General features: G+C 37.6%; 1 protein-coding gene across 1 annotated transcript; it reads right to left on the minus strand.

Annotated features, from left to right (window-relative positions):
• Positions 1-22,745: 22,745 nt before the first annotated feature.
• LOC136376569 (olfactory receptor 4K2) lies at positions 22,746-24,509 on the minus strand. The gene is made up of 2 exons (XM_066342707.1): positions 24,453-24,509; positions 22,746-23,722 (listed from the first exon to the last, which is right to left on the minus strand). Exon 2 carries the CDS (start codon positions 23,697-23,699, stop codon positions 22,746-22,748), a length of 954 nt encoding a protein of 317 aa, XP_066198804.1. The 5' UTR covers positions 23,700-23,722; positions 24,453-24,509.
• Positions 24,510-24,760: the final 251 nt, after the last annotated feature.

Consider the following 24,760-nt stretch of genomic DNA (forward strand, 5'->3'; position numbering starts at 1 on the left):
GAAAATACATATGTTGTTGATAGCACCAAATATACAGAACAAGTTTTATAATGAGTACAAATCAATATAAAATAATCTAAAAGAAAACAGAAAATTGTATTGGGACATAACAGTAGGAGGGAAAATTATATATAAAAAATGTATAATAACCAAATTATAAATAACCAAGTATTCACTACACAAGGAAACAATAAGCTAGGAAATAAACATCATGAGATGAAATCCATGTTATAACAAACTATATTTTTTCTACTGTGTCAACATTTGAAAATAATGTTATGAATAAGTTGAATGAAGATATCACAAACTCAATTTGCCTAAACATTTTGATTGCAAAGTATAAAATATCACTTCAATTGAAGAGAATCACAAGGTTAGTAACATAAGTAGCATTTATATAGATTAGAATCTCTAAAGTTTTAAAATATAAAGGATTGTAAAATATTTTAAAAGAATTTGTATTTTAGAATTATAAGTAAGGAAAAATTGGTTCAAATTATCTTTAAATATTAAACCAGAAATTGATTTTTTTCAATTCCTTGTAGTTAGGACAAAATTTCAATTCTATAACTCAATAATCCATGTCATTAACAAAAATAATTGGTGTAATTCTGTGGTCCATTGGAGGCTCTTCATTTTCATTCAGAATTTCATTCATTCATGGTGATCCCTAGTTTTTTCAGGACTTCACATGATGATTTCTCAACTTTCGCAAGGCTGATTTAACATCTTCATTCCTCAGAGAGTATATAATGGGGTTCAACATGGGTGTGCAAACAATGTACAACACAGAAAGGAACTTATCCACAGAAAGTCTGCTAAAAGGCCATATATAAAAATAAATACAAGGCCCAAAGAAAAGAATTACCACTGTGATATGGGCAGTTAATGTAGAAAGTGCCTTGGATGACTTACTGGAGGATTGGCGCCAGACAGTGACCAAAATGATGGTATAAGAAATAATTAAAGTCAGAAAACAGCTCAAGGATATCAGGCCACTGTTGGTTAGTATCGTAATTTCCAGATCATAAGTATTCATGCAAGCCAGCTCTATCACTAGGGGAAGGTCACAAAAAAAGCTGTCTACCTCATTGGGGCCACAGAATGGCAGATCCACTGTAAAAGCCAAGTGGCTCACAGAATGAAGAATGCCCACAGCCCAGGATATAACCACAAAGATTATACATAGTCTCCGAGTCATAATTGTGTTATAGTGCAGGGGCTTACAGATGGCTATAAATCTGTCGTATGCCATAGCTACAAGCAACATCATCTCACTCCCAACAAAACTATGAAGAAGGAATATCTGTGCCATGCAACCCTCAAAGGAGATAGACTTGTATTCAACAAAGAAGTCCACAAGCATCTTGGGGGTGGCAAAGTTAGATTGGCAGATATCAATGAAAGAAAGGTTACCAAGTAGGAAGTACATAGAAGAATTCAAATGGGAGTTAGAGGAAATGAGAAAAATAATCATGATGTTGCCCAGCATTGATGCCACATACACCACAGAGAAGATGGCAAAAAAGAAAAGCTGAAGATCCCAAGAATTAGAGAGTCCCAGAAGCACAAACTCAGACACCACTGATTCATTTGTGTGGGCCATGTATCCGATCTGCAGTTACCTAAATAAAAAAATAAAATAAAAAATCAGGAAACATGGCTCACAATAACTGGCATTATATTAGTATACATGCAAAAGAACTATCACTAGCTTTCAATTAAAAGTCAACTTAATGGAATAATATAAAAATTGACTAATATTTAACACCCGAGAGAGAGAGAGAAGTGTTAAAAAAGGATCTTATCATAACTAGAAACATGATACACATCTTAAAAAATAAAAATATGAAATCAGAAATGAGCAAATATAAGTGGTGCATTAATATCATAAATATTACCAAGATGAAAGAAATTATACCAAAGTGTTAAAGTAAGGTATCATTGTGTAGGTATTATTTTAAGCTAAAACTTTTTTAAAAGTTTGGAATTTGGTAGCTAAAACTAAAGGAAAGGTTATTCCAGGCAGGAGAATAACAAGAATAAAGATATAAAGGTGAAAATATGAAAACCGTCCTCAGGGAACTGAGTTGAGTGGCCTGAGGAAGAGGGTTTGTTAAGGAGTAATAAAAATAAAGTTGAGAAGGTAGATCAGAAGCAACTTGTGGATGCAATTAGCTTTGAACACAAGGCTAAGTTGACTAGATTAATGTTCTTAAGTTCTGGCCAGAGCAATCAGACAAGACAAAGAAATAAAAGGCATCCATATCGGAAAAGAAAAAGTAAAGGTATCACTTTTTGCTGATGATATGATCCTATACATCGAAAACCCGAAGGACTCCACAAAAAGATTATTAGAAACAATAAACCAATACAGTAAGGTCGCAGGATACAAAATTAACATACAAAAGTCCATAGCCTTTCTATATGCCAACAATGAAATACTAGAAAACGAACTCAAAAAAATAATCCCCTTCACGATTGCAACAAAAAAAATAAAATACCTAGGAATAAACATAACAAAGAACGTAAAGGACCTATATAATGAAAATTACAAAGCATTGTTAAGAGAAATCGAAAAAGATACAATGAGATGGAAAAATATTCCTTGTTCTTGGATAGGAAGAATAAATATAATCAAAATGGCCATATTACCCAAAGCAATATACAAATTTAATGCAATTCCCATCAAAATCCCTATGAGATTTTTTAAAGAAATGGAACAAAAAATCATCAGATTTATATGGAACTATAAAAAACCCCGAATAGCCAAAACAATCCTAAGGAAAAAGAATGAAGCTGGGGGCATTACAATACCTGACTTTAAACTATATTATAGGGCCACGATAATCAAAACAGCATGGTATTGGCAGAAAAATAGACACTCAGACCAATGGAACAGAATAGAAAGCCCAGAAATAAAACCACATATATATGGTCAAATAATCTTTGATAAAGGGGCCAACAACACACAATGGAGAAAAGAAAGCCTCTTCAACAAATGGTGTTGGGAAAACTGGAAAGCCACATGCAAAAGAATGAAACTCGACTACAGCCTGTCCCCGTGTACTAAAATTAATTCAAAATGGATCAAAGACCTAAATATAAGTCCTGAAACAATAAAGTACATAGAAGAAGACATAGGTACTAAACTCATGGACCTGGGTTTTAAAGAACATTTTATGAACTTGACTCCAATGGCAAGAGAAGTGAAGGCAAAGATAAATGAATGGGACTACATCAGAATAAAAAGTTTCTGCTCAGCAAGAGAAACTGATATCAAAATAAACAGACAGCCAACTAAATGGGAAATGATATTTTCAAACAACAGCTCAGATAAGGGCCTAATTTCCAAAATGTACAAAGAACTCATAAAACTCAACAACAAACAAACAAACAATCCAATAAAAAAATGGGAAGAGGACATGAACAGACACTTCTCCCAGGAAGAAATACAAATGGCCAACAGATATATGAAAAGATGCTCAGCTTCATTAGTTATTAGAGAAATGCAAATCAAAACTACAATGAGATACCACCTCACTCCTGTTAGATTAGCTATTATCAACAAGACGGGTAATAGCAAATGTTGGAGAGGCTGTGGAGAAAAAGGAACCCTCATTCACTGTTGGTGGGACTGTAAAGTAGTACAACCATTATGGAGGAAAGTATGGTGGTTCCTCAAAAAACTGCAAATAGAACTACCTTATGACCCAGCAATCCCTCTACTGGGTATATACCCCAAAACCTCAGAAACATTGATACGTGAAGACACATGTAGCCCCATGTTCATTGCAGCACTGTTCACAGTGGCCAAGACATGGAAACAACCAAAAATCCCTTCAATAGAAGACTGGATAAAGAAGATGTGGCACATATACACTATGGAATACTACTCAGCCATAAGAAATGATGACATCAGATCATTTACAGCAAAATGGTGGGATCTTGATAACATTATAAGGAGTGAAATAAGTAAATCAGAAAAAAACAAGAACTACATGATTCCATACATTGGTGGAACATAAAAATGAGACTAAGAGACATGGACAAGAGTGCGGTGGTTACCAAGGGTGGGGGGTGTTACACTCGCCGGGTAAAACAGACACTGGAGACGTTTGGAGAGTTTCAGACAAAGTTTTATGGCCAAGAAAAAGAGAACAAAACAAAGAAAAATAAACCTGCGCAGGGGTGGACTCGAGTGGTAGTCACAAGAGCCACACCGAGCGCCTACAATCTAGGGGTTTTTATAGCATAGCAAGCAAGCAGTTCATACAGAAGCGAATTTGGCATTTAGCAATTGGCTCCTCCAAATCAAATTTTAGTCATGTGCCTTAGTAACCAGTCATACAGTTGAAAGCCCCCAGCTGGAAATGTCCCTATCTATCCCTTAGGATGTGGTCACATTAACTATCTTAGGAGTTTTTACGACTTCCGTATCTCAAGGACTCATCAGCTCCTAGTCATCCTGGGAGTCTATCGACTTCCCTATCTCTAGGACTCATCTGTCTTATTCATCCTGGGTGTCTGGTCTCATCTATTCCGGGAATGTGCTGTACTTACTGGACCAGTTCTTTTTAAGTTATTTTCCCAAGCCTATTAATGTATTTTATAGTTTTTATTCAAATGTCACATTTCCTCCTCTTCTTTGTCCTAGTTAAATCCTTAACTATAACGAAGATTCTTCGGCGTTGGTATGGCTGAGATAAAACTATTATTTTAACTGTTTCTATTCTTTCTGCCTTGCATTTTTCTTCTCTGTACTAACTTCTTACAACTTGCACAAACCTTCTGCAACTTACACAAATCTTCTGCAACTTACATAAACCTTCAACTTTTATGCACTTTCTTATCCAGAAATAACTGGCCTTCATAACAACTTGCTTTTCCTTTTCTTTTCAAAAGTACCTCTATACCTTATACCTTCTATTATCAAAACCATACAATTCCTTTCTAGTCAAAATTCTTGATTTTTTAAAAACCTTAACCTTCAGCAAAGACTAAGTTAGTACTAAGTAATCCTCTTTTAAAGATTGCTTTTTGGAGGTGTCCTTTTCATAAGTAGCCTATTGGACACATGACTAATATTCATAGGTTATTCTATAGTGGTAGCTATGAGCATATATATAATTTTCATTTACCTTATAGCTTCTCTCTCAGCCAAGGGACTTACACCCCCTTTCTGTATACCTCATAGCAGTACATGCATCAAACCTTAAGATGACTTACTTGGCTTTCCTTTACCTTAGTTTCCCTCCCTCCCTAAAGTCTCCATGCGTGGACCAGTTAACTTCTGGTTTGTGGCTGAAGCAGGGCATGCTGTCCTTCTCAGGGTCAGCTTACAAGGGTTGGCAGGGTCAGTCTTCGCTGTCCACAAAGGTGTCTCTGCTGGGACTGCAAGCTTCAGCCGGCTGCAGTGGACCCAGGCGGGTATGCCTTCTACCTTGGCAGTAGTGGGGGTGCTCAGGATCATGGTGTGTGGACCCGTCTATGTGGGAGTCAGTCCTTGGGTGATGTACTGCTAGAAGTGCCTCTTGGACAGTCTTATTTGGGATACCATTGTCCTGGCTCCGGTGGAGTTGGCAGTGGAAGTCCTTTGAGTTGGTCCTTCTGCTGGTCTCTAAGCGCCCGTACTTCTGCACGTATTAGTTGTAATGCCTGTAAGGACTTTAGAAAACTTTGATTAGAACCCTTAATTTCTTCCCTTGTTATTTGTGGAACCAAAGGAGTTGGTTGCCCATACATTAACTCATAAGGAGTCTATTTTCCTGTATAAGGTATATTTCGAACCCTATATAATGCAAAAGGGAGTAGCTCTACCCAATTTTCGCCAGTCTCCTCTCTTAACTTAATTATAGTCTCTTTAAGGGTCCTATTCATCCTCTCGACTTGCCCTGAACTTTGAGGCCGATAAATGCAGTGTAATTTCCAATTGATCCCTAATCTTTTTGCTAATTCCTGTGATATCTTGGACACAAAAGCAGGTCTATTATCTGACCCTACAGCAATGGGAATGCCATATCGTGGAATGATTTCTCTTAAAAGTATTTTACAAACTGTTGAAGCAGTTTCTCCTTTTGTAGGAAAAGCCTCAGTCCATCTAGTAAAGGTGTCTATTAGAACAAGCAAATATTTGTAGCCTAATTTCCCTGGAGTCATTTCGGTAAAGTCTACTTCCCATAGTTCCCCAGGAGCTTTTCCTCGGTGCCTGATGAGAGGAAGTAATTTCTTATTGACAGCATTTACTTTGGCGCAGGCCTGACACCTAGACACAACAGAGTGTATGATATCTCTGATTTCCGCTCCCTCATAATATTTTCTTACTAGATGTTCTAGTTTTTGTTGTCCTAAGTGGGAGCTGCTATGTATTTCTTGAATTATTTGTCTTAACACTCCTTGTGGTAGGTATATTCTGCTGTCTGGTAATTCTATCCATCCCTGTTTACTTTTCTTACCCCCTAGTTGCTTACCTTTCTCTTCTTCTTTTGGCTCATACCTCGGTTCTATTTGTAAAGTAGGGGGTGGGATGAGTAGCAGTTGGTTAGTGTGTTCCTCCTCTTCTGCTGCATTCCGTGCCGCTCGATCAGCAAAGTGGTTTCCTTTTACTATAGGGGAATCCCCCTTTTGATGTCCTTTGCAATGTATTATTGCCACCTTTTTAGGCAACCAAATGGCTTCTAATAGAGCTAAAATTTCATCCTTATTTTTAATTTCTTTTCCTGCAGTTGTCAACAACCCACGCTCCCGGTAGATGGCGCCATGTACATGGGCAGTGGCAAAGGCATATCTACTGTCTGTATAGATGTTGGCACTTTTCCCTTCAGCAATTCTAAGGGCCTGTGTGAGTCCAATAAGCTCAGCCCGTTGTGCAGATGTGCCTTTAGGCAGTGCCTTTTTCCATAACACAGTATCTTGAGTGGTCACCGCAGTTCCAGCATACCTTTGCCCATCCCGAACATAGCTACTTCCATCTGTGAACAGGGTTAAATCTGCCTTCTCATAGGCCTGATCCCGTAGATCTGGTCTGGCTCCTGTAATGGTATCTAATACTTGTCTACAGTCATGGATCACCGATGAGTCTGGCAACGGGAGCAATGTAGCAGGATTCAAGGCCGTTGTTTTCAAAAATTGTATTGCGGGGGGGTTCAACAACTGTGCCTGATACTGTGTTAGTCGGGCATTCGAGATCCACCTATCCGGGGGAGCCCGCAGCACTTGTTCTAAATAGTGCTCTCCAATGACCTGAATGTCTTGACCCAGAGTCAGTTTACTGGCCTCCTTAACAAGGATGGAGGTAGCAGCAAGTGCTCTCAAACAATTGGGCCATCCTGATGACACAGGATCTAGTCTTCTGGACAGATAGGCTACTGGTCTTTTCCAAGGTCCCAGTTCTTGACAGAGGACCCCTAGAGCAATGCCCTTCTTCTCAGTCACAAATAGTTGAAAAGACTTAGACAAGTCTGGCAGGGTTAATGCCGGGGCTGCAACTAGGGCCTCCTTAAGTTTTTGAAAAGACTCTCGTGCCTCCTCTGTCCATACAAATTGTTCCTCTTTTCCCCGTGTTAACTCATGCAAAGGTTTGGCCAGCTCTGCAAATCCCAGTATCCAAAGTCTGCAATATCCCACAGCACCTAAAAATTCTCGTACTTGTCTTTTACTTACAGGCTCAGGAATCTGTAATATAGTCTGAATTCTTTGGCTAGACAAACTACGTTGTCCTCCCCTCAAGTCATACCCCAAGTAACTCACGGTTTGGGTGACAATCTGGGCCTTCTTAGCAGATACTCGATAGCCCATCCGTTGCAATTCTTGGAGTAGTTCTAACGTAGCTTCTTGGCAACTCTCCTGGTTTGGGGCTGCGATAAGGAGATCGTCCACATACTGCAGCAGTACAATTGAAGAGTGGCCGGCTCGAAACTCCTGTAAGTCTTTGCACAAAGCCTCATTAAATATGGTTGGGGAATTCTTAAAACCCTGAGGGAGCCTGGTCCAAGTGTATTGGCCTGAAAGTCCATTCTCAGGATCATTCCACTCAAAGGCAAACATTTCCTGACTTTGCTTTGCTAATGGAATGCAAAAGAAGGCATCTTTCAAATCCAATACTGAATAGAAAACATGAGTCGGTGGCAATGAACTTAATAGGGTATAGGGGTTTGGCACAGTAGGATGTATGGTCTCTACCCGAGCATTCACTTCACGCAGGTCCTGCACTGGGCGATAGTCCTGAGTTCCAGGCTTTTGTACTGGCAGCAGAGGAGTGTTCCAGGCAGATTGGCATTCCCGGAGAATCCCAGCTTCTAATAAGCGCCTCAAGTGCTGTGCTATACCCTGTTTAGCCCGAGCAGGCACAGGATACTGTCTGATGCGTACTGGGCTGGCATCGCTCCGCAACAGCACTACTACAGGCGGCTGATGTATTGCCAATCCCGGAGGATTGTTTTCTGCCCAAACTCCAGGAACCTGCTGCTTTACTTCCTCGGGGATGCCCGTAAACCCGCTCTTACCTTCCGGGAGGGAGGCAATCAGGTATTCTTCTGATATTGGCACAGTCACTAATACCTTGCCTTCTGCATTCTTCTCCTGGTTGAAGGTTACTGTTGCTTGAAATTTTTGCAACAAATCTCGTCCCAACAGCGGGTAAGGGCAGTCTGGAATAATCAGGAATGAATGAGTAATAGTCCCTCGCGCCAGGTCTGTAATCCGTGCAGTGGCTCGAGGATATGAGACAGCTTTGCCAGTGACCCCTATTACCTTTGTGGATTCCTTTTGTAATGTCCCAAGTGGTCTCTTTAGGACGGAATAAGTGGCCCCCGTGTCAACTAGGAAGGTAGTTGGTTTCCCCTCAATTGACAGTGTGACCATAGGCTCCTGGGGGCCAACAGAAATGGAGCCTTGGCCCCGTCAATCTAATTGGAGCAAAACTTGTGAGCCTTGTTCCTGATTTACGGCCTGTAGCTTAGGGCAATCCTTCTTCCAATGACCTTTCTCTTTGCAATAAGCACACTGGTCTCTATCTAGTTGCTTCTGCGGGAAAGTTCCCTTCTTTCCCTTAAAGGGCTGCTGTTTCCCTTTTTGTCCTTTTGATTGCTGTGCCAAGAGTAGTTTTACAGCTGTTCTCCCTAACTCAGGGTCATCACGATTGACAAAGACTCTCTGTGCTATTTCTAATAATTCACTCCTATTCTTTCCCTCAAATCCTTCTATTTTCTGGAGCTTCTTTCTAATGTCTGGGGCTGCCTGAGTGACAAAGGTTATGTTTATTAGCTTGCGATTTTCCTCTGCCTCAGGATCAATAGGGGTATAAACCCGGTAGGCCTCCATTAGCCGCTCTAAATATGCAGCAGGGGACTCATCCTTCCCCTGAGTTACCTCACCTACCTTACTAAAGTTGGTTGGTTTCTTAGCAGCTGCCCTTATTCCCCTTAATAGAGCCTGGCGATATTGGGTAAGCGATTCCCTATCCCTGTCATTGTTTGGATCCCAACTGGGGGGGCTCCTGGGGAGCGTCCTCTCTAGTTCCCTTTCAGTGCCCCCCTCTTCCCTAAATACTCTTTCAGCTTCTTGGCTGATGCGGGTTCTTTCTTCCGTTGTGAACAAAGAGTGCAAAAGCTGCTGGCAATCATCCCAAGTTGGTTGATGGGTCCTGAAAACAGTCTCAAGCAAAGAAATTAACCCCTGAGGTTTCTCTGAAAATGACGGGGTCTGATGTTTCCAATTATAAATGTCACTAGTAGAAAAAGGAATATAAATCATTCGGGATGGTGCATGTGATCCTTCATCTAGTGGGGGCAACACCTCCCTAAGAGGTAACATTGGGGCACCTCCGGCAAAGGAAGGTTGAGCATAAGGGGTTCCCCCCCGGGTGTGGGGAGGACTCTGGACATTCTCGGGCACAGTTGAATCTGGCTCCCTAGGCTTCTGATAAGGGGGAGGATAATTTACAGGGTCTGCTATATCCTCAGTAACATCAGAAAGGACCGGATACGATTTGGGAGGCTCTTTTTCAGGTGCAGGTGGAGCGGAGGGAGGGCGAGGCTTAATGTCCGCAGCGCTCACACAAATAGCTCTCTTAATCTTTTGATTTGCTTTTATGCACCTCTTAATGTACCCAGGTTTGTCTGTAGCTATATCTATCCAAACATCTATATACACATATTGGTCTGGGTGAGGCACCTGATATATAATGGCTCTTACTGCAAAAACTATGGGTAGATCAAAGGTTCCTTCAGATGGCCATCCAACCTTAAGAGATGGCCACTCTACTTGGCTTAAGGTCCGGAGAGTTTCTCGATCGGGTGGAGGTCCCCCATAACCCTGAGCTCTCTTCTGAAAATCAGAGAAGTTACTTAAAATGCAATCAAGAGGGGATTTAAGAGTAGATTCTTGCTGTCCCATCTCGCGGTGCTTGTTCTTCTCAGCCAGGTATGCTTCTAGTCCTACAAAGACAACACACAGGATTCCCCACCCTATAAGCAGGGTGATCTAGATGGATGAGCATTGATCACACTGTACTGGCAAACAAATTAACACCAAACACAACAATGCAATACACAAAATTTCCCACACAGTCATTCAGGCTAAACAAACAACCAGACAGCAGCGCGGCGCGGCGCGAGTGAGCTCACTACTTCGAAACGATCGATCGATTTCAGACAGAAACAGAAACCTCGGCCGGCAGCGTCCTGCCCTTTGGCCCGAGTGTCTGGGCGGGTCACTGACAGCGTCCTGTCTGCCACCACAGACTGTAAGTGCTCCGGAGCCAGATTGCAAAAACAAGAAATTCTACAACAAAATACTCACCAGCTCAAACACAAACAGCTGTTCCGCCTGTCCCCAGTCAAGATTCCCGTAATGGGCAATCCCGGACGAGCCCCCATAAAATGTTACACTCGCCGGGTAAAACAGACACTGGAGACGTTTGGAGAGTTTCAGACAAAGTTTTATGGCCAAGAAAAAGAGAACAAAACAAAGAAAAATAAACCTGCGCAGGGGTGGACTCGAGTGGTAGTCACAAGAGCCACACCGAGCGCCTACAATCTAGGGGTTTTTATAGCGTAGCAAGCAAGCAGTTCATACAGAAGCGAATTTGGCATTTAGCAATTGGCTCCTCCAAATCAAATTTTAGTCATGTGCCTTAGTAACCAGTCATACAGTTGAAAGCCCCCAGCTGGAAATGTCCCTATCTATCCCTTAGGATGTGGTCACATTAACTATCTTAGGAGTTTTTACGACTTCCGTATCTCAAGGACTCATCAGCTCCTAGTCATCCTGGGAGTCTATCGACTTCCCTATCTCTAGGACTCATCTGTCTTATTCATCCTGGGTGTCTGGTCTCATCTATTCCGGGAATGTGCTGTACTTACTGGACCAGTTCTTTTTAAGTTATTTTCCCAAGCCTATTAATGTATTTTATAATTTTTATTCGAATGTCACAGGGGGAGGGAGGACATGGGAGGGAGGGAGGGAGAGAGTTAGGGGGAGGGGGAGGGGCACAGAGAACTAGATAGAGGGTGGCAGAGGACAGTCTGACTTTGGGTGAGGGGTTTGCAACATAATTTAATGACAAAATAACCTAGACATGTTTTCTTTGAATATATGTACCCTGATTTATTAATGTCATCCCATTACCATTAATAAAAATTTATTATAAAAAAAAAAAGAAATTGCAAATCATTAACTACTTGGTAGTGTTTTATGAAGCTTAATAGAAATAATTTGTTTAGAAATAAGAGGCAATGGTGATACTCTGAAAATTTCTGTGAAGATCAAGAACATTTCTTTCATCCTCTAACAATCAATCAGTTTATCAGAGTTTACCTTCCATTATGTAAAGACCAATTATGAATGAACTACCAATGTGTTCTCAGTCTCTTCTGACTCTACCTCTTGTCTTTCTAAACATGCCTGACACACCTGGATTTATCAAAATCTTCAACACTTTTTGGAAACAGCCCTATATATTGCATTTTAAATACATAATAACTTTTCAAAAGGAAAAATTAGTGTGTAAATCACCTCTTGAATGTTTTTTTGAGATTTTGCTTAACACATTAGATACCATGTGACTATTTGCTCCCAGAAAAAAAAGTCTATAAAACCCTCAGTGGGTTAGGAAACATTTTAAACTTTATTCCTGAGCACCCAACAGTGTAAAATAATTATTTATTTGTTCTTATACTGATTAAAGTTGTACATCCTATGTTCATCAATAACCTGTTAGGACCAGATTATTTAGATATAACTAACATAATAAATTTTTAAAATTTAAAAGCAAAAAGTGTTTAAAATGTTTAAACTATTCACAAGCTTTTATTACATGATTTTAATGTGGTTGTTGAAACACTAAATCCTACCCTTTTAAGAGCTTCCCTCTCTGCATTCGAATTGTGATTTTTAGTTTTAAGAAGAATGCAGAAGTTTAAGTTACTCAAGAATTTAAAAAGATCCAAGAGGTATGAAGTGACCTTAGGATAGTCATTCATCACGGGATTCTCATCTTTATGTGGAAGATTTAGGCCAATGCTGACATGTCTGATCATGTATTATCATGTGCAGGGGAGAAAAGAAGGCAAATAAACATTGGAAGGGAAAAGGATTCTCATTCCTAAGACTACAAAAGATCCTAAAGAGTTACATTTATTAATTTTAAAAAGATAAAAAGTTTTCCATTTATCAATACAATGTACAGATAATGTGTTGTAGAGTTCTGCACCTGAAACCTGTATAATTTTGTTAACCAATCTCACCCCATTAATTCAATAAAAAAGTAAAAAAAGGCAAAACTTGACTTTATGAAGGACTTTTTATAGCATTTAATCCATTGTGTAAAGCCTACCAAATATTAAGATAATTCATTATAGGATAACATTAAAGAGATATGCAGAGAGAGAGGGGAAAGAATATGGGGAGGAAGAGAGAGGAAATGAAGAAGAAAGAGGAGAGGAAGGGAGAGGAAGAGGAGAAGGTGGAGGATGAGGAGAAGAAAATTAATGGTTAACAGCATGTTAAAGTTAGTGGTATTATACATTTCTTAAAGATCATCTTTTTTTTTTTTTGACACAGACAGAGAGAGAGAGAGAGAGAGAGAGAGACAGATAGGGACAGAAAGGAAGGAAGAGAGATGAGAAGCATCAATTCTTCCTTGCAGCATCTTAGTTGTTTGTTGATTGTTTGTTCGTTGATTGCTTTCTCATATGTGCCTTGGCTGGGCAGGCTACAGCAGAGTGAGTGACCCTTTGTTCAAGCCAGTGACCTTGGGCTCAAGCCAGCAAACTTGGGGTCATGTCTATGATTCCACGCTCAAGCCAGCGACACCACAGTCACTGGTGAGCTTGCACTCAAGCTGGATGAGCCCGCACTCAAGCTGGCAACTTCAGGGTTTCAAACCAGGGTCCTACATGTCCCAGACTGATGCTCTATCCACCACCACTGCCTGGTCAGGCAAAGGTCATCTTATCTTTGAAAAATGATTTTCTGAACCAAACTTCCTACTAATTCCACCTTTCTAATACTTAGTAAATGTTAAGGTTTGTCCATCTTCATTTTTCAAAATATAGGAAACAACTAGAAAATCCTTTCCACACTAATTCTTTATGATTTCTTAATCCAGGTAGACTAGTTTCAATGTTATATCTCATTTTCTTCTTAATAAAGTAGGTACCCATTGGTAAATGTAAATAACATTTGCCACTTACTAGCTGTGTGACTGACCTTAGAACATAGAACTAGATTATCTGCAAAGCTATTTTTTATCTGTAAACTTCTAAGTAGAGAGGCAGTTATGTTACAGAAATATATGAAGTTTATAAAACTCACTCAGAATTCCTTGGATTATACACAGAGCAGCCAGAAGCTTCTTTATTAATAAATCATTTACTCTTTATTTTATGATCAGTATACCTCGGTTTAGAAGTGTTTTCAAATTGTAAAATACACCTAAAAAATTTCCCTATTCTTTGTATAAGACCAACTTTGACACTTAGAAGTTGATATTACATTAATAGCCATCTTTAAAGCATGTCAATAGAACTCCAAAACCATCAACAAACATACTTTTTCTTTTTATTATTTTGGCTTATAATAAGACTAGCAGCAAAAAGCAATAAAGTATATCCTTATTGACCATGACACTACTTTGTGTAGCTACTCCTGTATTCCCAAGAAATTTTGATAGTAAATGAGTATTTAATAGATGGCTAAGTATTCTCTGAATAGAAGCATAAATAAAAGGGGAAGAAAGGGAACAGATAATGGCTATAGCATATTTTCCTTTTTTCATCAGATACTGATATTATTACCAGGGCTGCCTGCCCTAAGCCAATGCAGTAAGAGAGTCATATAGACAGAAAAGTATAGAACAGGGATTTGCCTCTTCCAGCTGGAGTTTCCAATTTGACTGAAACCAGAATAATTTTCCCTTTACTATCTTCCAGTTTCTGATTTTGCATCTAGAAGGCAATTTACCAATTATTTGTCTAGTCCAAACAATATGTTCAAATGCATATATAATACTTACACTTTCAGTAATTTCTCCTAGTCCTTTAGTTTTTCCTTATTTTCTCCAAATTTGATGTCTCTCGGTTTGTTTCTAAGCTTTCTGTTTTCTGCTATGAGTCTTCATACCAAAAATGTTTGCAATATACTCTTGACTTGATGCATTTTTAACTTGGTCTCCGCACTAAGCTGTGCAGAGGCAAGCCTGTCAGGTTCTGCCCTGAGGTAGTGAGGGCTCTGGTCCTGGTGACTGTGATCATGCAATTACAATATCCTAAGGTGAGGAGATATAAAGCCTTCTATCTTCATTCCAGGAAAATGATTTCATTGGGGAAGTGAGAAATCACCCTTTGGAGACTCAAGGTCACCTGAAGTGACAGTAATTATATTTTACAAAAGAATTCTTCAGAAAATGGACAAGAAAAAGTTGGGGTTTTCTTTTGTTTTGTTTTTATCAATTTGATAGCAAAAGATTATTTGATTTTTATTGATTCCCAGTCAGCAAAGTAATTTTATGACTCCCAAATTTGTGTTAATAAAACAATCTTTGTGTTAATTGCACAATCTTACAAAATAATCAAAACTTCAGGGTACTTCTAATCTTAAGGAACCCACTACTTCACAAACAGCTTAATCTAGAGTGCTCAACTGGTTCTACTATCTGTAGTTTAATAGAATAAATTTATTTCTATGTTAACATAATGATTTCTCAGATATTTAAAGATGCTCTCATTTCTTCTCCATAACAAATCTTCTGTTTTCCCTCCAACATATATCAACAGTCTTTTCAACTGTATTTTATATAAGTTTTCTAGATTTCCAAAGGTTGTAATGTAGATGTAATTTTCAAATGGTCATCTTTAAAAGAGGAAATTGAAAATAAGATTTTCTATTTATGTGTATGTATATTATATGCCAATGGCATATGATTGAAAGAAATAGGCCCTCTCCAGTTGGCTCAATGGATAGAGTGTCAGCCTAGCAGATGGAAGTCCCAGGCTTGATCTGCAGTCAAGGTACACAGGAGAAGTGACCCTCTCCTTCTCTTCCTTTCCCTCTCTCCCTCTTACAGTAGTGGCTAGATTGTTTTAAGTGTTGGCCCCAAGGCACTGATGATAGCTTGGTTGGCCTGAGCATCGTCCTGAGGCACTGAGAGTAGCTTGCTTGATTCAAGCATTGGCCCTACACAGGGGTTGCTGTGTGGATTCCAGCTGAGGAGTATATGGGAATCTGTCTGTTTCTCCTCCTCTCACTTAAAAAAACAAGAAACATATTCTGATCACTGGGGAACAATTTTTTTTAATTTTCTATTGCATGAGGTTTTATAACTGTTTCTATATATTTCTGCATCACTGATTCCAAATATAAAATCCATTTTTCGGTGCATGCTCTAGTTTTTATGCAATTTTAATTTCTTTTTGTTACAGTTAATGGCATGCATTGGTTTTTAAATTGGAGTTAAAGGGCAATGACTCTTGGATTGAACATAACCACAAGGAAATTAATGTTTTACAAACATCACTTTTACATAATTGTAGTTGTTTTTAAATGTAAAAAATTATTATCTGATAAAAACACCCTCTTATTTTGTTTTAAGATAGAATCATGCCTTCTTTGAGTAGGCATAAATGTAAGAATAGTCCTGACACCCTCTGTTATATATGTGGCTGTTACAGACTTCAATGTCAAAGGCGCAATATTTCATCATTTGTGACATGTGAATATATTGCCTATTTTCAAGTTCCCCTTGGCGATCAAGACAAGAATTGGGCTCCTCATATTGTATGTCATAATTGTGAGGAAATGCTTCATGACTGGACAAAAGGAAAACACAAAGGAATGCCTTTTGGTATTCCCATGGTTTGGCGTGAACTCAAGGACCATAGCAGTGACTGTTATTTCTATCTGATCCATACAAAGGGCATTGGCAAGAAAAAGTGGCATATTATCACATATCTTAATATTCCTTCAGCAATACGGCCTATCCCACACTCTGAGACACTCTGGTTCCAGGTTTCAATGGTTTTATTTCTTCTAAGGATGAAAAATGTGAACATGGTGATCAAGTAAGTGTATTTTTATAAGATGCATGAGGAAGTGGTTGTAGAATCTGAAGGGTCTTCTTCTGATGCCAAGCAGTCATTAGCCCCTCAGCAGTTTAGCCAATCCGAATTGAATGACTTAGCAAGAATGACATAAAAATTGTCCTCGACTTTCTGAAGTATGAGGAGCATAACTGGATCATTTGTGTGGATCTTAAAATGGTAAATTTCCTGCTAGGACAACAGAGAGGTTTCATGAAGTATCCTTGCTTTCTGTGTTTGTGGGACAGCCTGGCTCGGGAGAAACACTGGACACAGAAGGAGTGGCCAAAATGTGAAGCTCTGGAAGTAGGGATACAAAATATTGTGAATGAACCTGTAGTTAATCGAGACAGGATCATTTTCCCCCATTTCACATCAAACTTGGCTTAATGAAGCAGGCTTTGAATAGAGAAAGTGAATGCTTTCAACATATTATTTCTGCTTTTCCTGCCTTGTCTTTCGAGAAGATAAAAGCAGGTGTATTCGATGGACCTCAAATTCAAACCCTCATACGTGATGAAGAACTTTCCAGGAAGATGAATAAGGAGGAGAAAGCAGCATGGCAGTTTTTTGTGGCAGTTACCAAGATCTTCCTTGGCAACAAAACAGCAGAAAACTATGAACTTCTGGTTCAAAGGATGCTGTTGGCTTTCCATGACATTGTCTGTAACATGAGCATTAAGATTCACTTCCTGAACAGTCACCTTGATAAGTTTCCCCAAAATCTTGGAGTTGTTAGTGATAAACAGACTACTGCTGGAGCATCAAATGAGATTGTCCTCAACAAGTACACAAACAAGAGCTACAAACGCAAATTTTTGCCTGAATAGAATTTAAATAAGTTTTGCACAAATTTTATGATTAAAATAAGTGTTTTAATATGTTCTATTTGGAAATTGTAGACAAATTTTGATGCAATCATATCTTTTTAGTGTATTAGTGTATTTACTGCATTATATAAATTATAGTCTTACAAAGATGATGACCAAGAAGACATTTTACTTCATTATGTTAAACTAAATGTTAAAAATTTTAAAATAGGCCCTGGCCAGTTGGCTCAGCGGTAGAGCGTCGGCCTGGCATGCGGGGGACCTGGGTTCGATTCCCGGCCAGGGCACATAGGAGAAGCACCCATTTGCTTCTCCACCCCCACCCCCTCCTTCCTCTCTGTCTCTCTCTTCCCCTCCTGCAGCCAAGGCTCCATTCAAGCAAAGATGGCCTGGACGCTGGGGATGGCTCCTTGGCCTCTGCCCCAGGCGCTAGAGTGGCTCTGGTCGCGGCAGAGCGACGCCCCGGAGGGGCAGAGCATCGCCCCCTGGTGGGCAGAGCGTCGCCCCTGGTGGGTGTGCCGGGTGGATCCCGGTCCGGCGCATGCGGGAGTCTGTCTGACTGTCTCTCCCCATTTCCAGCTTCAGAAAAATACAAAAAAAAAAAAAAAAAAAAATTTAAAATAAGATGAAAACCTAAAATCTTGAATTGCAAAATAATTGTAGCTTACAGAGAAAAACTAATGTCAGATTTGAGATCAACACACTTGAATTAGGTAAGAACAAGTGTTTTTGTGGATGCAACAAAAATTTTGTTCCCCAGTGTATTATAAAATTAATCATCATGACAGAAGTATATAAACTAAAAGTCTATCAAATTGCTCAATGGCTTTTATTAGAGTCAGAATATACACAAGAAGTTCACATGAATTAGATTTCCATGGCTGTTTCCCACACTGGTTTTTCAATATAGACACATTCATCCAAAAGTTACCATGCATAATACCAAGAAAACACACAGGGGAAGAAGAGGGCTATTTTAGCTCTCTTGTCAACTTTGTCTTTTCTAAAAGCTCATTTGAAAAGCAAGGTTTTGAAAACCCTTCTATAAAAAGTCTGAATATTTTCAAATGATAGCATCTACCAAGAATGTCTTTCTTTGGCAACAGAGTAATCACGTTATTTGGGGACCTTATCAATATATAAAAACAGTTTATTTAAATCAGTTTATAGCATACAAAATTTTATTTCTCTATCTTGGTAACTATTAATTTATCTATGTGTCTACCTATGTCTTTGCTTAATAATGTGGAGGGTCAAACATCATCATTCTTTTTTTTTTTTAAATTTCTACAGAGGCAGAGATAGACAGGGACAGACAGACAGGAACGGAGAGAGGTGAGAAGCATTAATCACCAGTTTCTCGTTGCGCGTTGCGACTTCTTAGTTGTTCATTGATTGCTTTCTCACATGTGCCTTGACCGCGGGCCTTCAGCAGACCGAGTAACCCCCTGCTGGAGCCAGCGACCTTGGGTCTAAGCTGGTGAGCTCTTTGCTCAAGCCAGATGAGCCCGCGCTCAAGCTGGCGACCTCGGGGTTTCGAACCTGGGTCCTTCCACATCCCAGTCCGACGCTCTATCCACTGCGCCACCACCTGGTCAGGCCAAACATCATCATTCTTATTCTGACCAAAATTGTACTGAAAATCCATTCCAAAATCAATAAATCAATATAATAATTGCTCATTGTAAAGATGTGATCACATACTGATTAAACAATAATTTGAGATTTCTCTTGATTTATAAAAATTATGAGCAGTGGGAAAAAACAAGTTTCTAGAAGCTTGAATTAATATAAGAGCCAGTGTAGTTTTCTAGTGGAAATTATTTTTAATTGTCTAAGTTAATCTCAATGCACATTATGTTATGCAAATATATATAGATACAAATATTTTAGATTTATAAAATAAAAATTTACTTTTCAAAGTTAACATGTCAATTGTTAGCTCACAAAAATACCACGCCCCTTAAACAAAGATATCCAAAGTTAGTCAGAATGATATTAAAATAATTAACATTTATTAAACATATATTATGGCCTTTATATAAATGATTTTATTCCTCAAACAATTCTGTGGTGTCAGTACCATTATTTTCTTTCTTCCTTTCCAGGTGTAGAAACTGAGACTATGAGACATTAAGTATCTTGATCAAGTTTATACCACTAACAAACTTTAGGATTCACATTAAACACTGTTGAAAAGATACATGGGTCTAAGGCTCTATTCCTATACTGAGGGTGGGTGGAGGTTCCATAGAGCCTAAAATTTATAAATTCTTAGGTAACTTCTGTAAGAAAAAAAAAAGAATAAAAATAATGAATAAAAGGTTGTGAGGGCTCATTCCACAGCCTTGGGGAAAACCCTTGCAAAGGAGCAGGTACAAAACCTAGGCTTCAACATAATTCTACCATCATTACACTGTATAGTATTTTAAAACTTTTCTCAGACATTTTTGGAAGTATACATCATTTATAGTTTTTATTGCAATATGCATTTACACAATTCCTTTACATGCTACAATTTATATTTTTATCTATTTTTACCTATACATGATTTTTAATAGAAATGTAGACCACTTAAAGCTTTCTTCGACCTAGTATGTTTAGATTAGCTAGCTTATATTCATCCAGCATGCTTGCAAAAAATTATTCTACTTTTGGATATCCTGGTAGCACATGGTACCATCTTTACTACTGCTTAAGTAGCCTATGAGTATATCACTGAATTTATCCTTGGTAAAAATGTTGAGATGACACAGCAATCAAAGTATCCACCTGTGACTTCTAATTAATAATAGGTGTTTATTTAATATGTAGTTCTATCTTGTATATTGACTCTCTATCCTGAGCCATTGGTGAAGTTGGTAGGTAGTTTGCTTTATAAATGGAAATCCTCCACAGGTTATCTATGGTGCTTTTCATTCTCATCTACAGAACCTTGTTATGAATCTAGCTACTCAATCTCATTGTTGACTTGCTTTACCTCATTGTTTGCATTAGTTACACCTTTGAGGGTTTTGGCAAACAAGTCCTTGACTTTTAGAATTCTCTACATAAGCATTGAAGATTGATGACATCCCTTTAAAAATACTCCAGTTTTATTTTACAAAAAAACTCCAAGTAATTAAAAAAATATATATCCTTTTTGGCCCTGGCCAGATAGGTTACTAGGTTAGAGTATCCTTTGGACATGCTGAGGTGGTGGGTTTGATCCCTGGTCAGGGTGCATACAAGAATCAATCAATGAATGTATGGATGAGTGAAATAACAAATTGATGTCTCTTTCTCCCTCCCTTCCTCCTTTCCTCCCCTTCTCTCTCTCTCTCTAAAAAAGTAATAAATTAAACATTTTTTAAAAGGAATTCCTTTTCAAATAAGTATGTTATTTTAAAAAATTACCTGGGGCATTTATAACAAAACAGCTCAACATTTTATTCATAAATGAGTTCCTTGATCCTGAACATATTTGCACATGTAACTAAAACTGAAGGAAAATTCACACACACAACCTAAATTAGTCCACTTATTTCACTATTTCAAATAGAATTATGCTCTTATTTTGAAGATATAAACACATTTTATTCTTGAATTAATACTGTAGACATTTTATCCAATTATTTCAAACATGCCTGGCTTTGACATACAATATCACAAACTTTAAATTGTAAAGTTGTTCCTTTGATTAACACATTAATGAAGAAAACACACTCTGATAAAGAAAAAAACCATTTTTATCATTTGGTTTAAAATTAAAAGTCAGGAATTTTCTTTCCTTAACTTCTTTCTCATCAATGACAATTAGTGCATATACACTTCTTGATTTTTTTTTTTTTTGCTCAATAATGCCAGAAAAGAATAACAATTTGATATTTATCAAATACTGTAGTTGCAACAGATCTTTACTCTTGTGGAATACAATAGTTGGATAATATACTGGACCTTATATTTTATAAATATAATTTAGTAAATTCTAAATAACAGTAAATTCTTCGATGGTAACTGTCATTTAAAGATGATTTGTGAAGCAAGACATCCAAATTTCTCTTGACTTTCAATGTTTGCAATTCCAATACTGAACAGCAGGTGGTACTAGTATCTTGTGTACCTTAAAACTAATCTTGAACCTAGTATTCTTACTTAAAACAGTAAAACTAAAACTAAAACAAACAAAACACTTATGTGTATACAAAAACATTCTTACTATATTGACAGTGTATTACTAAGCACAAAATTCTTATTTTTCATCAAATATTAAAAGGCAAATGTAACTTAACCTAAGTGTAAAGCAATATATAACACTTTTAAATGAAAGCATAGGCTCTCCATAAATTCACTTATCATAAATGGTATCTCTTAATTTAATTCTAATTTTAACTTCCAAGACATTTAGCTGCCATAGTTTTTGTATGAAACAAACTGTACTGCTTTAAAATTCATTTCATAATATTTTCTGATTTGCTTAATTCCCCAGGTTTTTTATTCATTCTTAATTATCAAAATATTTTTTTCCTTACTAGCTAAGAGTGAATGGTGGAAATGTATCTACTCATAGCATTTTCTTTGGAGCTTATCAACATTTGTAATGAAACATATCCAGAATTTTCTTAAACAAAAGACACCACAAATTAATATAAATGTTAAGTAGTAACAACTCAGAGATATATGTAGAAAATCCTTACCAATTTGTCAGAGGCTCCTCTTATAGCAGTATTAAATTTCTAAGGCTTATTGATACAGAAATCTTACTAATTTGTCATACTTTAGGGGCAACTCTTTGAGTAACTCAATTCCTAGTGTTACATAAATAATGTCTCCTGGTTTATTTTTTATTTATTGATTTTAAAGAGAAAAGAAAGAGGGGAGAAAGAGAGATCAGTTTGTTGTCCCACTAATCCATACATTCATTGGTTAATTCTTGTATATGTCCTGACTGGGAATTGAATCCAAAACCTTAGTGTATCAGATGATGCTCTAATCAATTGAGTTCCCCAGCCAGGGCATTAATCTACACTTCCTCATCTCTTTTTGTTTCATTTTTCTCCTTTTTTTCAATGAACAGGAAATTAATCTTGGATTTTCTAACTAGAACAGTCACTCTTGGCATTTTTATAGATATTTTTTGCTTCTGGAAGAAATTGCTTTTGCAACTTGCTTTACTAAAATTTAAAACATATTTTAAACATATGTTTGAAATAGGTTTAAAAATGAACTTACCTTGTATGTTCACAAATTTTGTCACAGTTTGATAAAAATAAGAGCCTTACACATGCTGTGTACACAAAAACTGTGGTACTTAATGAGTAGAATGTTAAAACTAGAAGTTAACTAAAACTAGAATTTACTAAAAATAATGCAAAGGAGTTGCCTTGTTGGAGTTTAGGAGCCTATGTTTTAATTTTCTCATGGCTAGCTTCACTTCTTGATTTCTCAAAGTATAGATTATTGGATTCAGGATGGGTGTAAAGATGGTATAAAACACAGACAAGATCTTGTCTACTAAAATACTGCTTAGTGGCCACATATAGATGAAGATGCAGGGCCCAAAGAACATAAAGACAACAATGAAATGAGCTGTGCAGGTAGAGAGAGCCTTAGATGACCCTCGTGAAGAATGATTCTTAATGGTAATAAGAACAATAACATAAGAATTAAATAAAAGAATAAAGCAGGACAAGGCAATTATGCCACTTGTTGAGATCATAAAGAGGCCCAGGATGTAAGTATCCACACAAGACAACTGAAACACCACAGGAAGGTCACAGAAAAAGCTGTCTACCTCATTGGGACCACAGAACGGTAAAGTGAGAGCAAATATGACCTGGCTCACTGAATGCATGACTCCTACAACCCAGGAAGCCACCACAAGGGCAACACACACTTGGGGTCTTATAATTGAAGCATAGCGGAGAGGCTTACATATTGCAATATATCTATCAAAGGACATAGCCATAAGTAAAATTATTTCTGTACCAGTAAAAAGGTGTAGAAAAAATATCTGAGTGATGCAACCATCAAAAGAGATGGTTTTGTGCCCAGTAAGGTAATCTGTAATCATCTTAGGGGTGGCAAAGGAAGCAAGAGACATATCAATGATGGAAAGATTGGTAAGCAGGACATACATAGGAGAGTGTAGGTGAGAGTCTGATATAACTGTGATGACTATGAGGCTATTACCCACCATTGTTGCCACATAAAACAATGAAAACATGGTGAGGAAAAATATCTGTAGTTCCCAAGAATCAGAGAGTCCCAACAAAACAAATTCAGAAACTGTAGACTTATTGGCCATATACATTGTCCTCAGTAATAGGTAGAAGCCTGCGTCGAAAAAAAGAAAAATTAAGAGAAAGTATAATTCTATTGAAACAAAAGTTTCATTTTCAAGAATTCACTGTCACAGCTTTGTTTCCTCTATGAAACTTCTTTATACTATTCTTTCCAACCTTACTTGATATATTGGTTTGAAAGATAATTATAGGACATTAGGGATCATAGTGAAGTAACACTTAAGTCATAGATGTTGAAAATAACATTTTCCTTTCTGGTACTAATGAGCAAACAAATTAAAATTATATCATCCTGAACAGATCTACTTATCTACATATCTGTTCATACATTTGTTTATATAATCCTAAAGATAATACTAACATCAAGCAAACACTTACTCTGGGCTGACAGTGGTTAAACACACACATTTAGTTAATTAGAGTTTATTCATAACAATATCCTTACTGAAAGGACATAAAAATTATGTCACATATAAGTGACATGGGCTCTTGAGCAACATCATAGGAAAACTTCAGTGAACAGTTGCAAAATTTGTAAATTTCTAGAGAAAAATTGTTAACATATTCATGAACAGAAGTTATCTGGCTGAAACCCATCAGAAACACAGAAAAAAATTAGTATTGCTGATATTTATCTAGCAGATAAACTAACTTATTTTCAAGTTTACTACAAGATAGCCAGCCATATGGTTCAAGGAATGTCACTTAACTTCTCCTCAATTTCTATTTATAGAAATCACTGGTAAAATATTTTTGCTTACCAGATCTATAGCAGAATCAGGGATTTAGATTATTCAGAATGTCAAGTGGACTCTGACAGAGCACATATAAGAGACAATTTTAAGTATAAATAAATGACCTACTTGAATCATTAGTTGTTTAGCAGCTGTAGATAAAATGGATGTGGTAGGGACTTGGGAATTGACTTAGAAATAATCTTGCTATGGGATTTATTAAGCAATAAAGATGGTATTATTTGGTTCACAACAGGAAGACATTTAAAGTTTTATGGTAATTTATAATGATTGTTTTCACCTGGATCTGAGAGAATCAGAAAACAGAAGTTAGG

The sequence above is a fragment of the Saccopteryx leptura genome, chromosome 6 (assembly GCF_036850995.1).
Source record: "Saccopteryx leptura isolate mSacLep1 chromosome 6, mSacLep1_pri_phased_curated, whole genome shotgun sequence".
Lineage (NCBI taxonomy): Eukaryota > Metazoa > Chordata > Mammalia > Chiroptera > Emballonuridae > Saccopteryx > Saccopteryx leptura.

What these genes read in the sequence shown, in the direction of transcription:
- LOC136376569 (XM_066342707.1), bottom strand. Translation starts at nt 23,699, where the DNA reads ATGTATATGGCCAATAAGTCTACAGTTTCTGAATTTGTTTTGTTGGGA.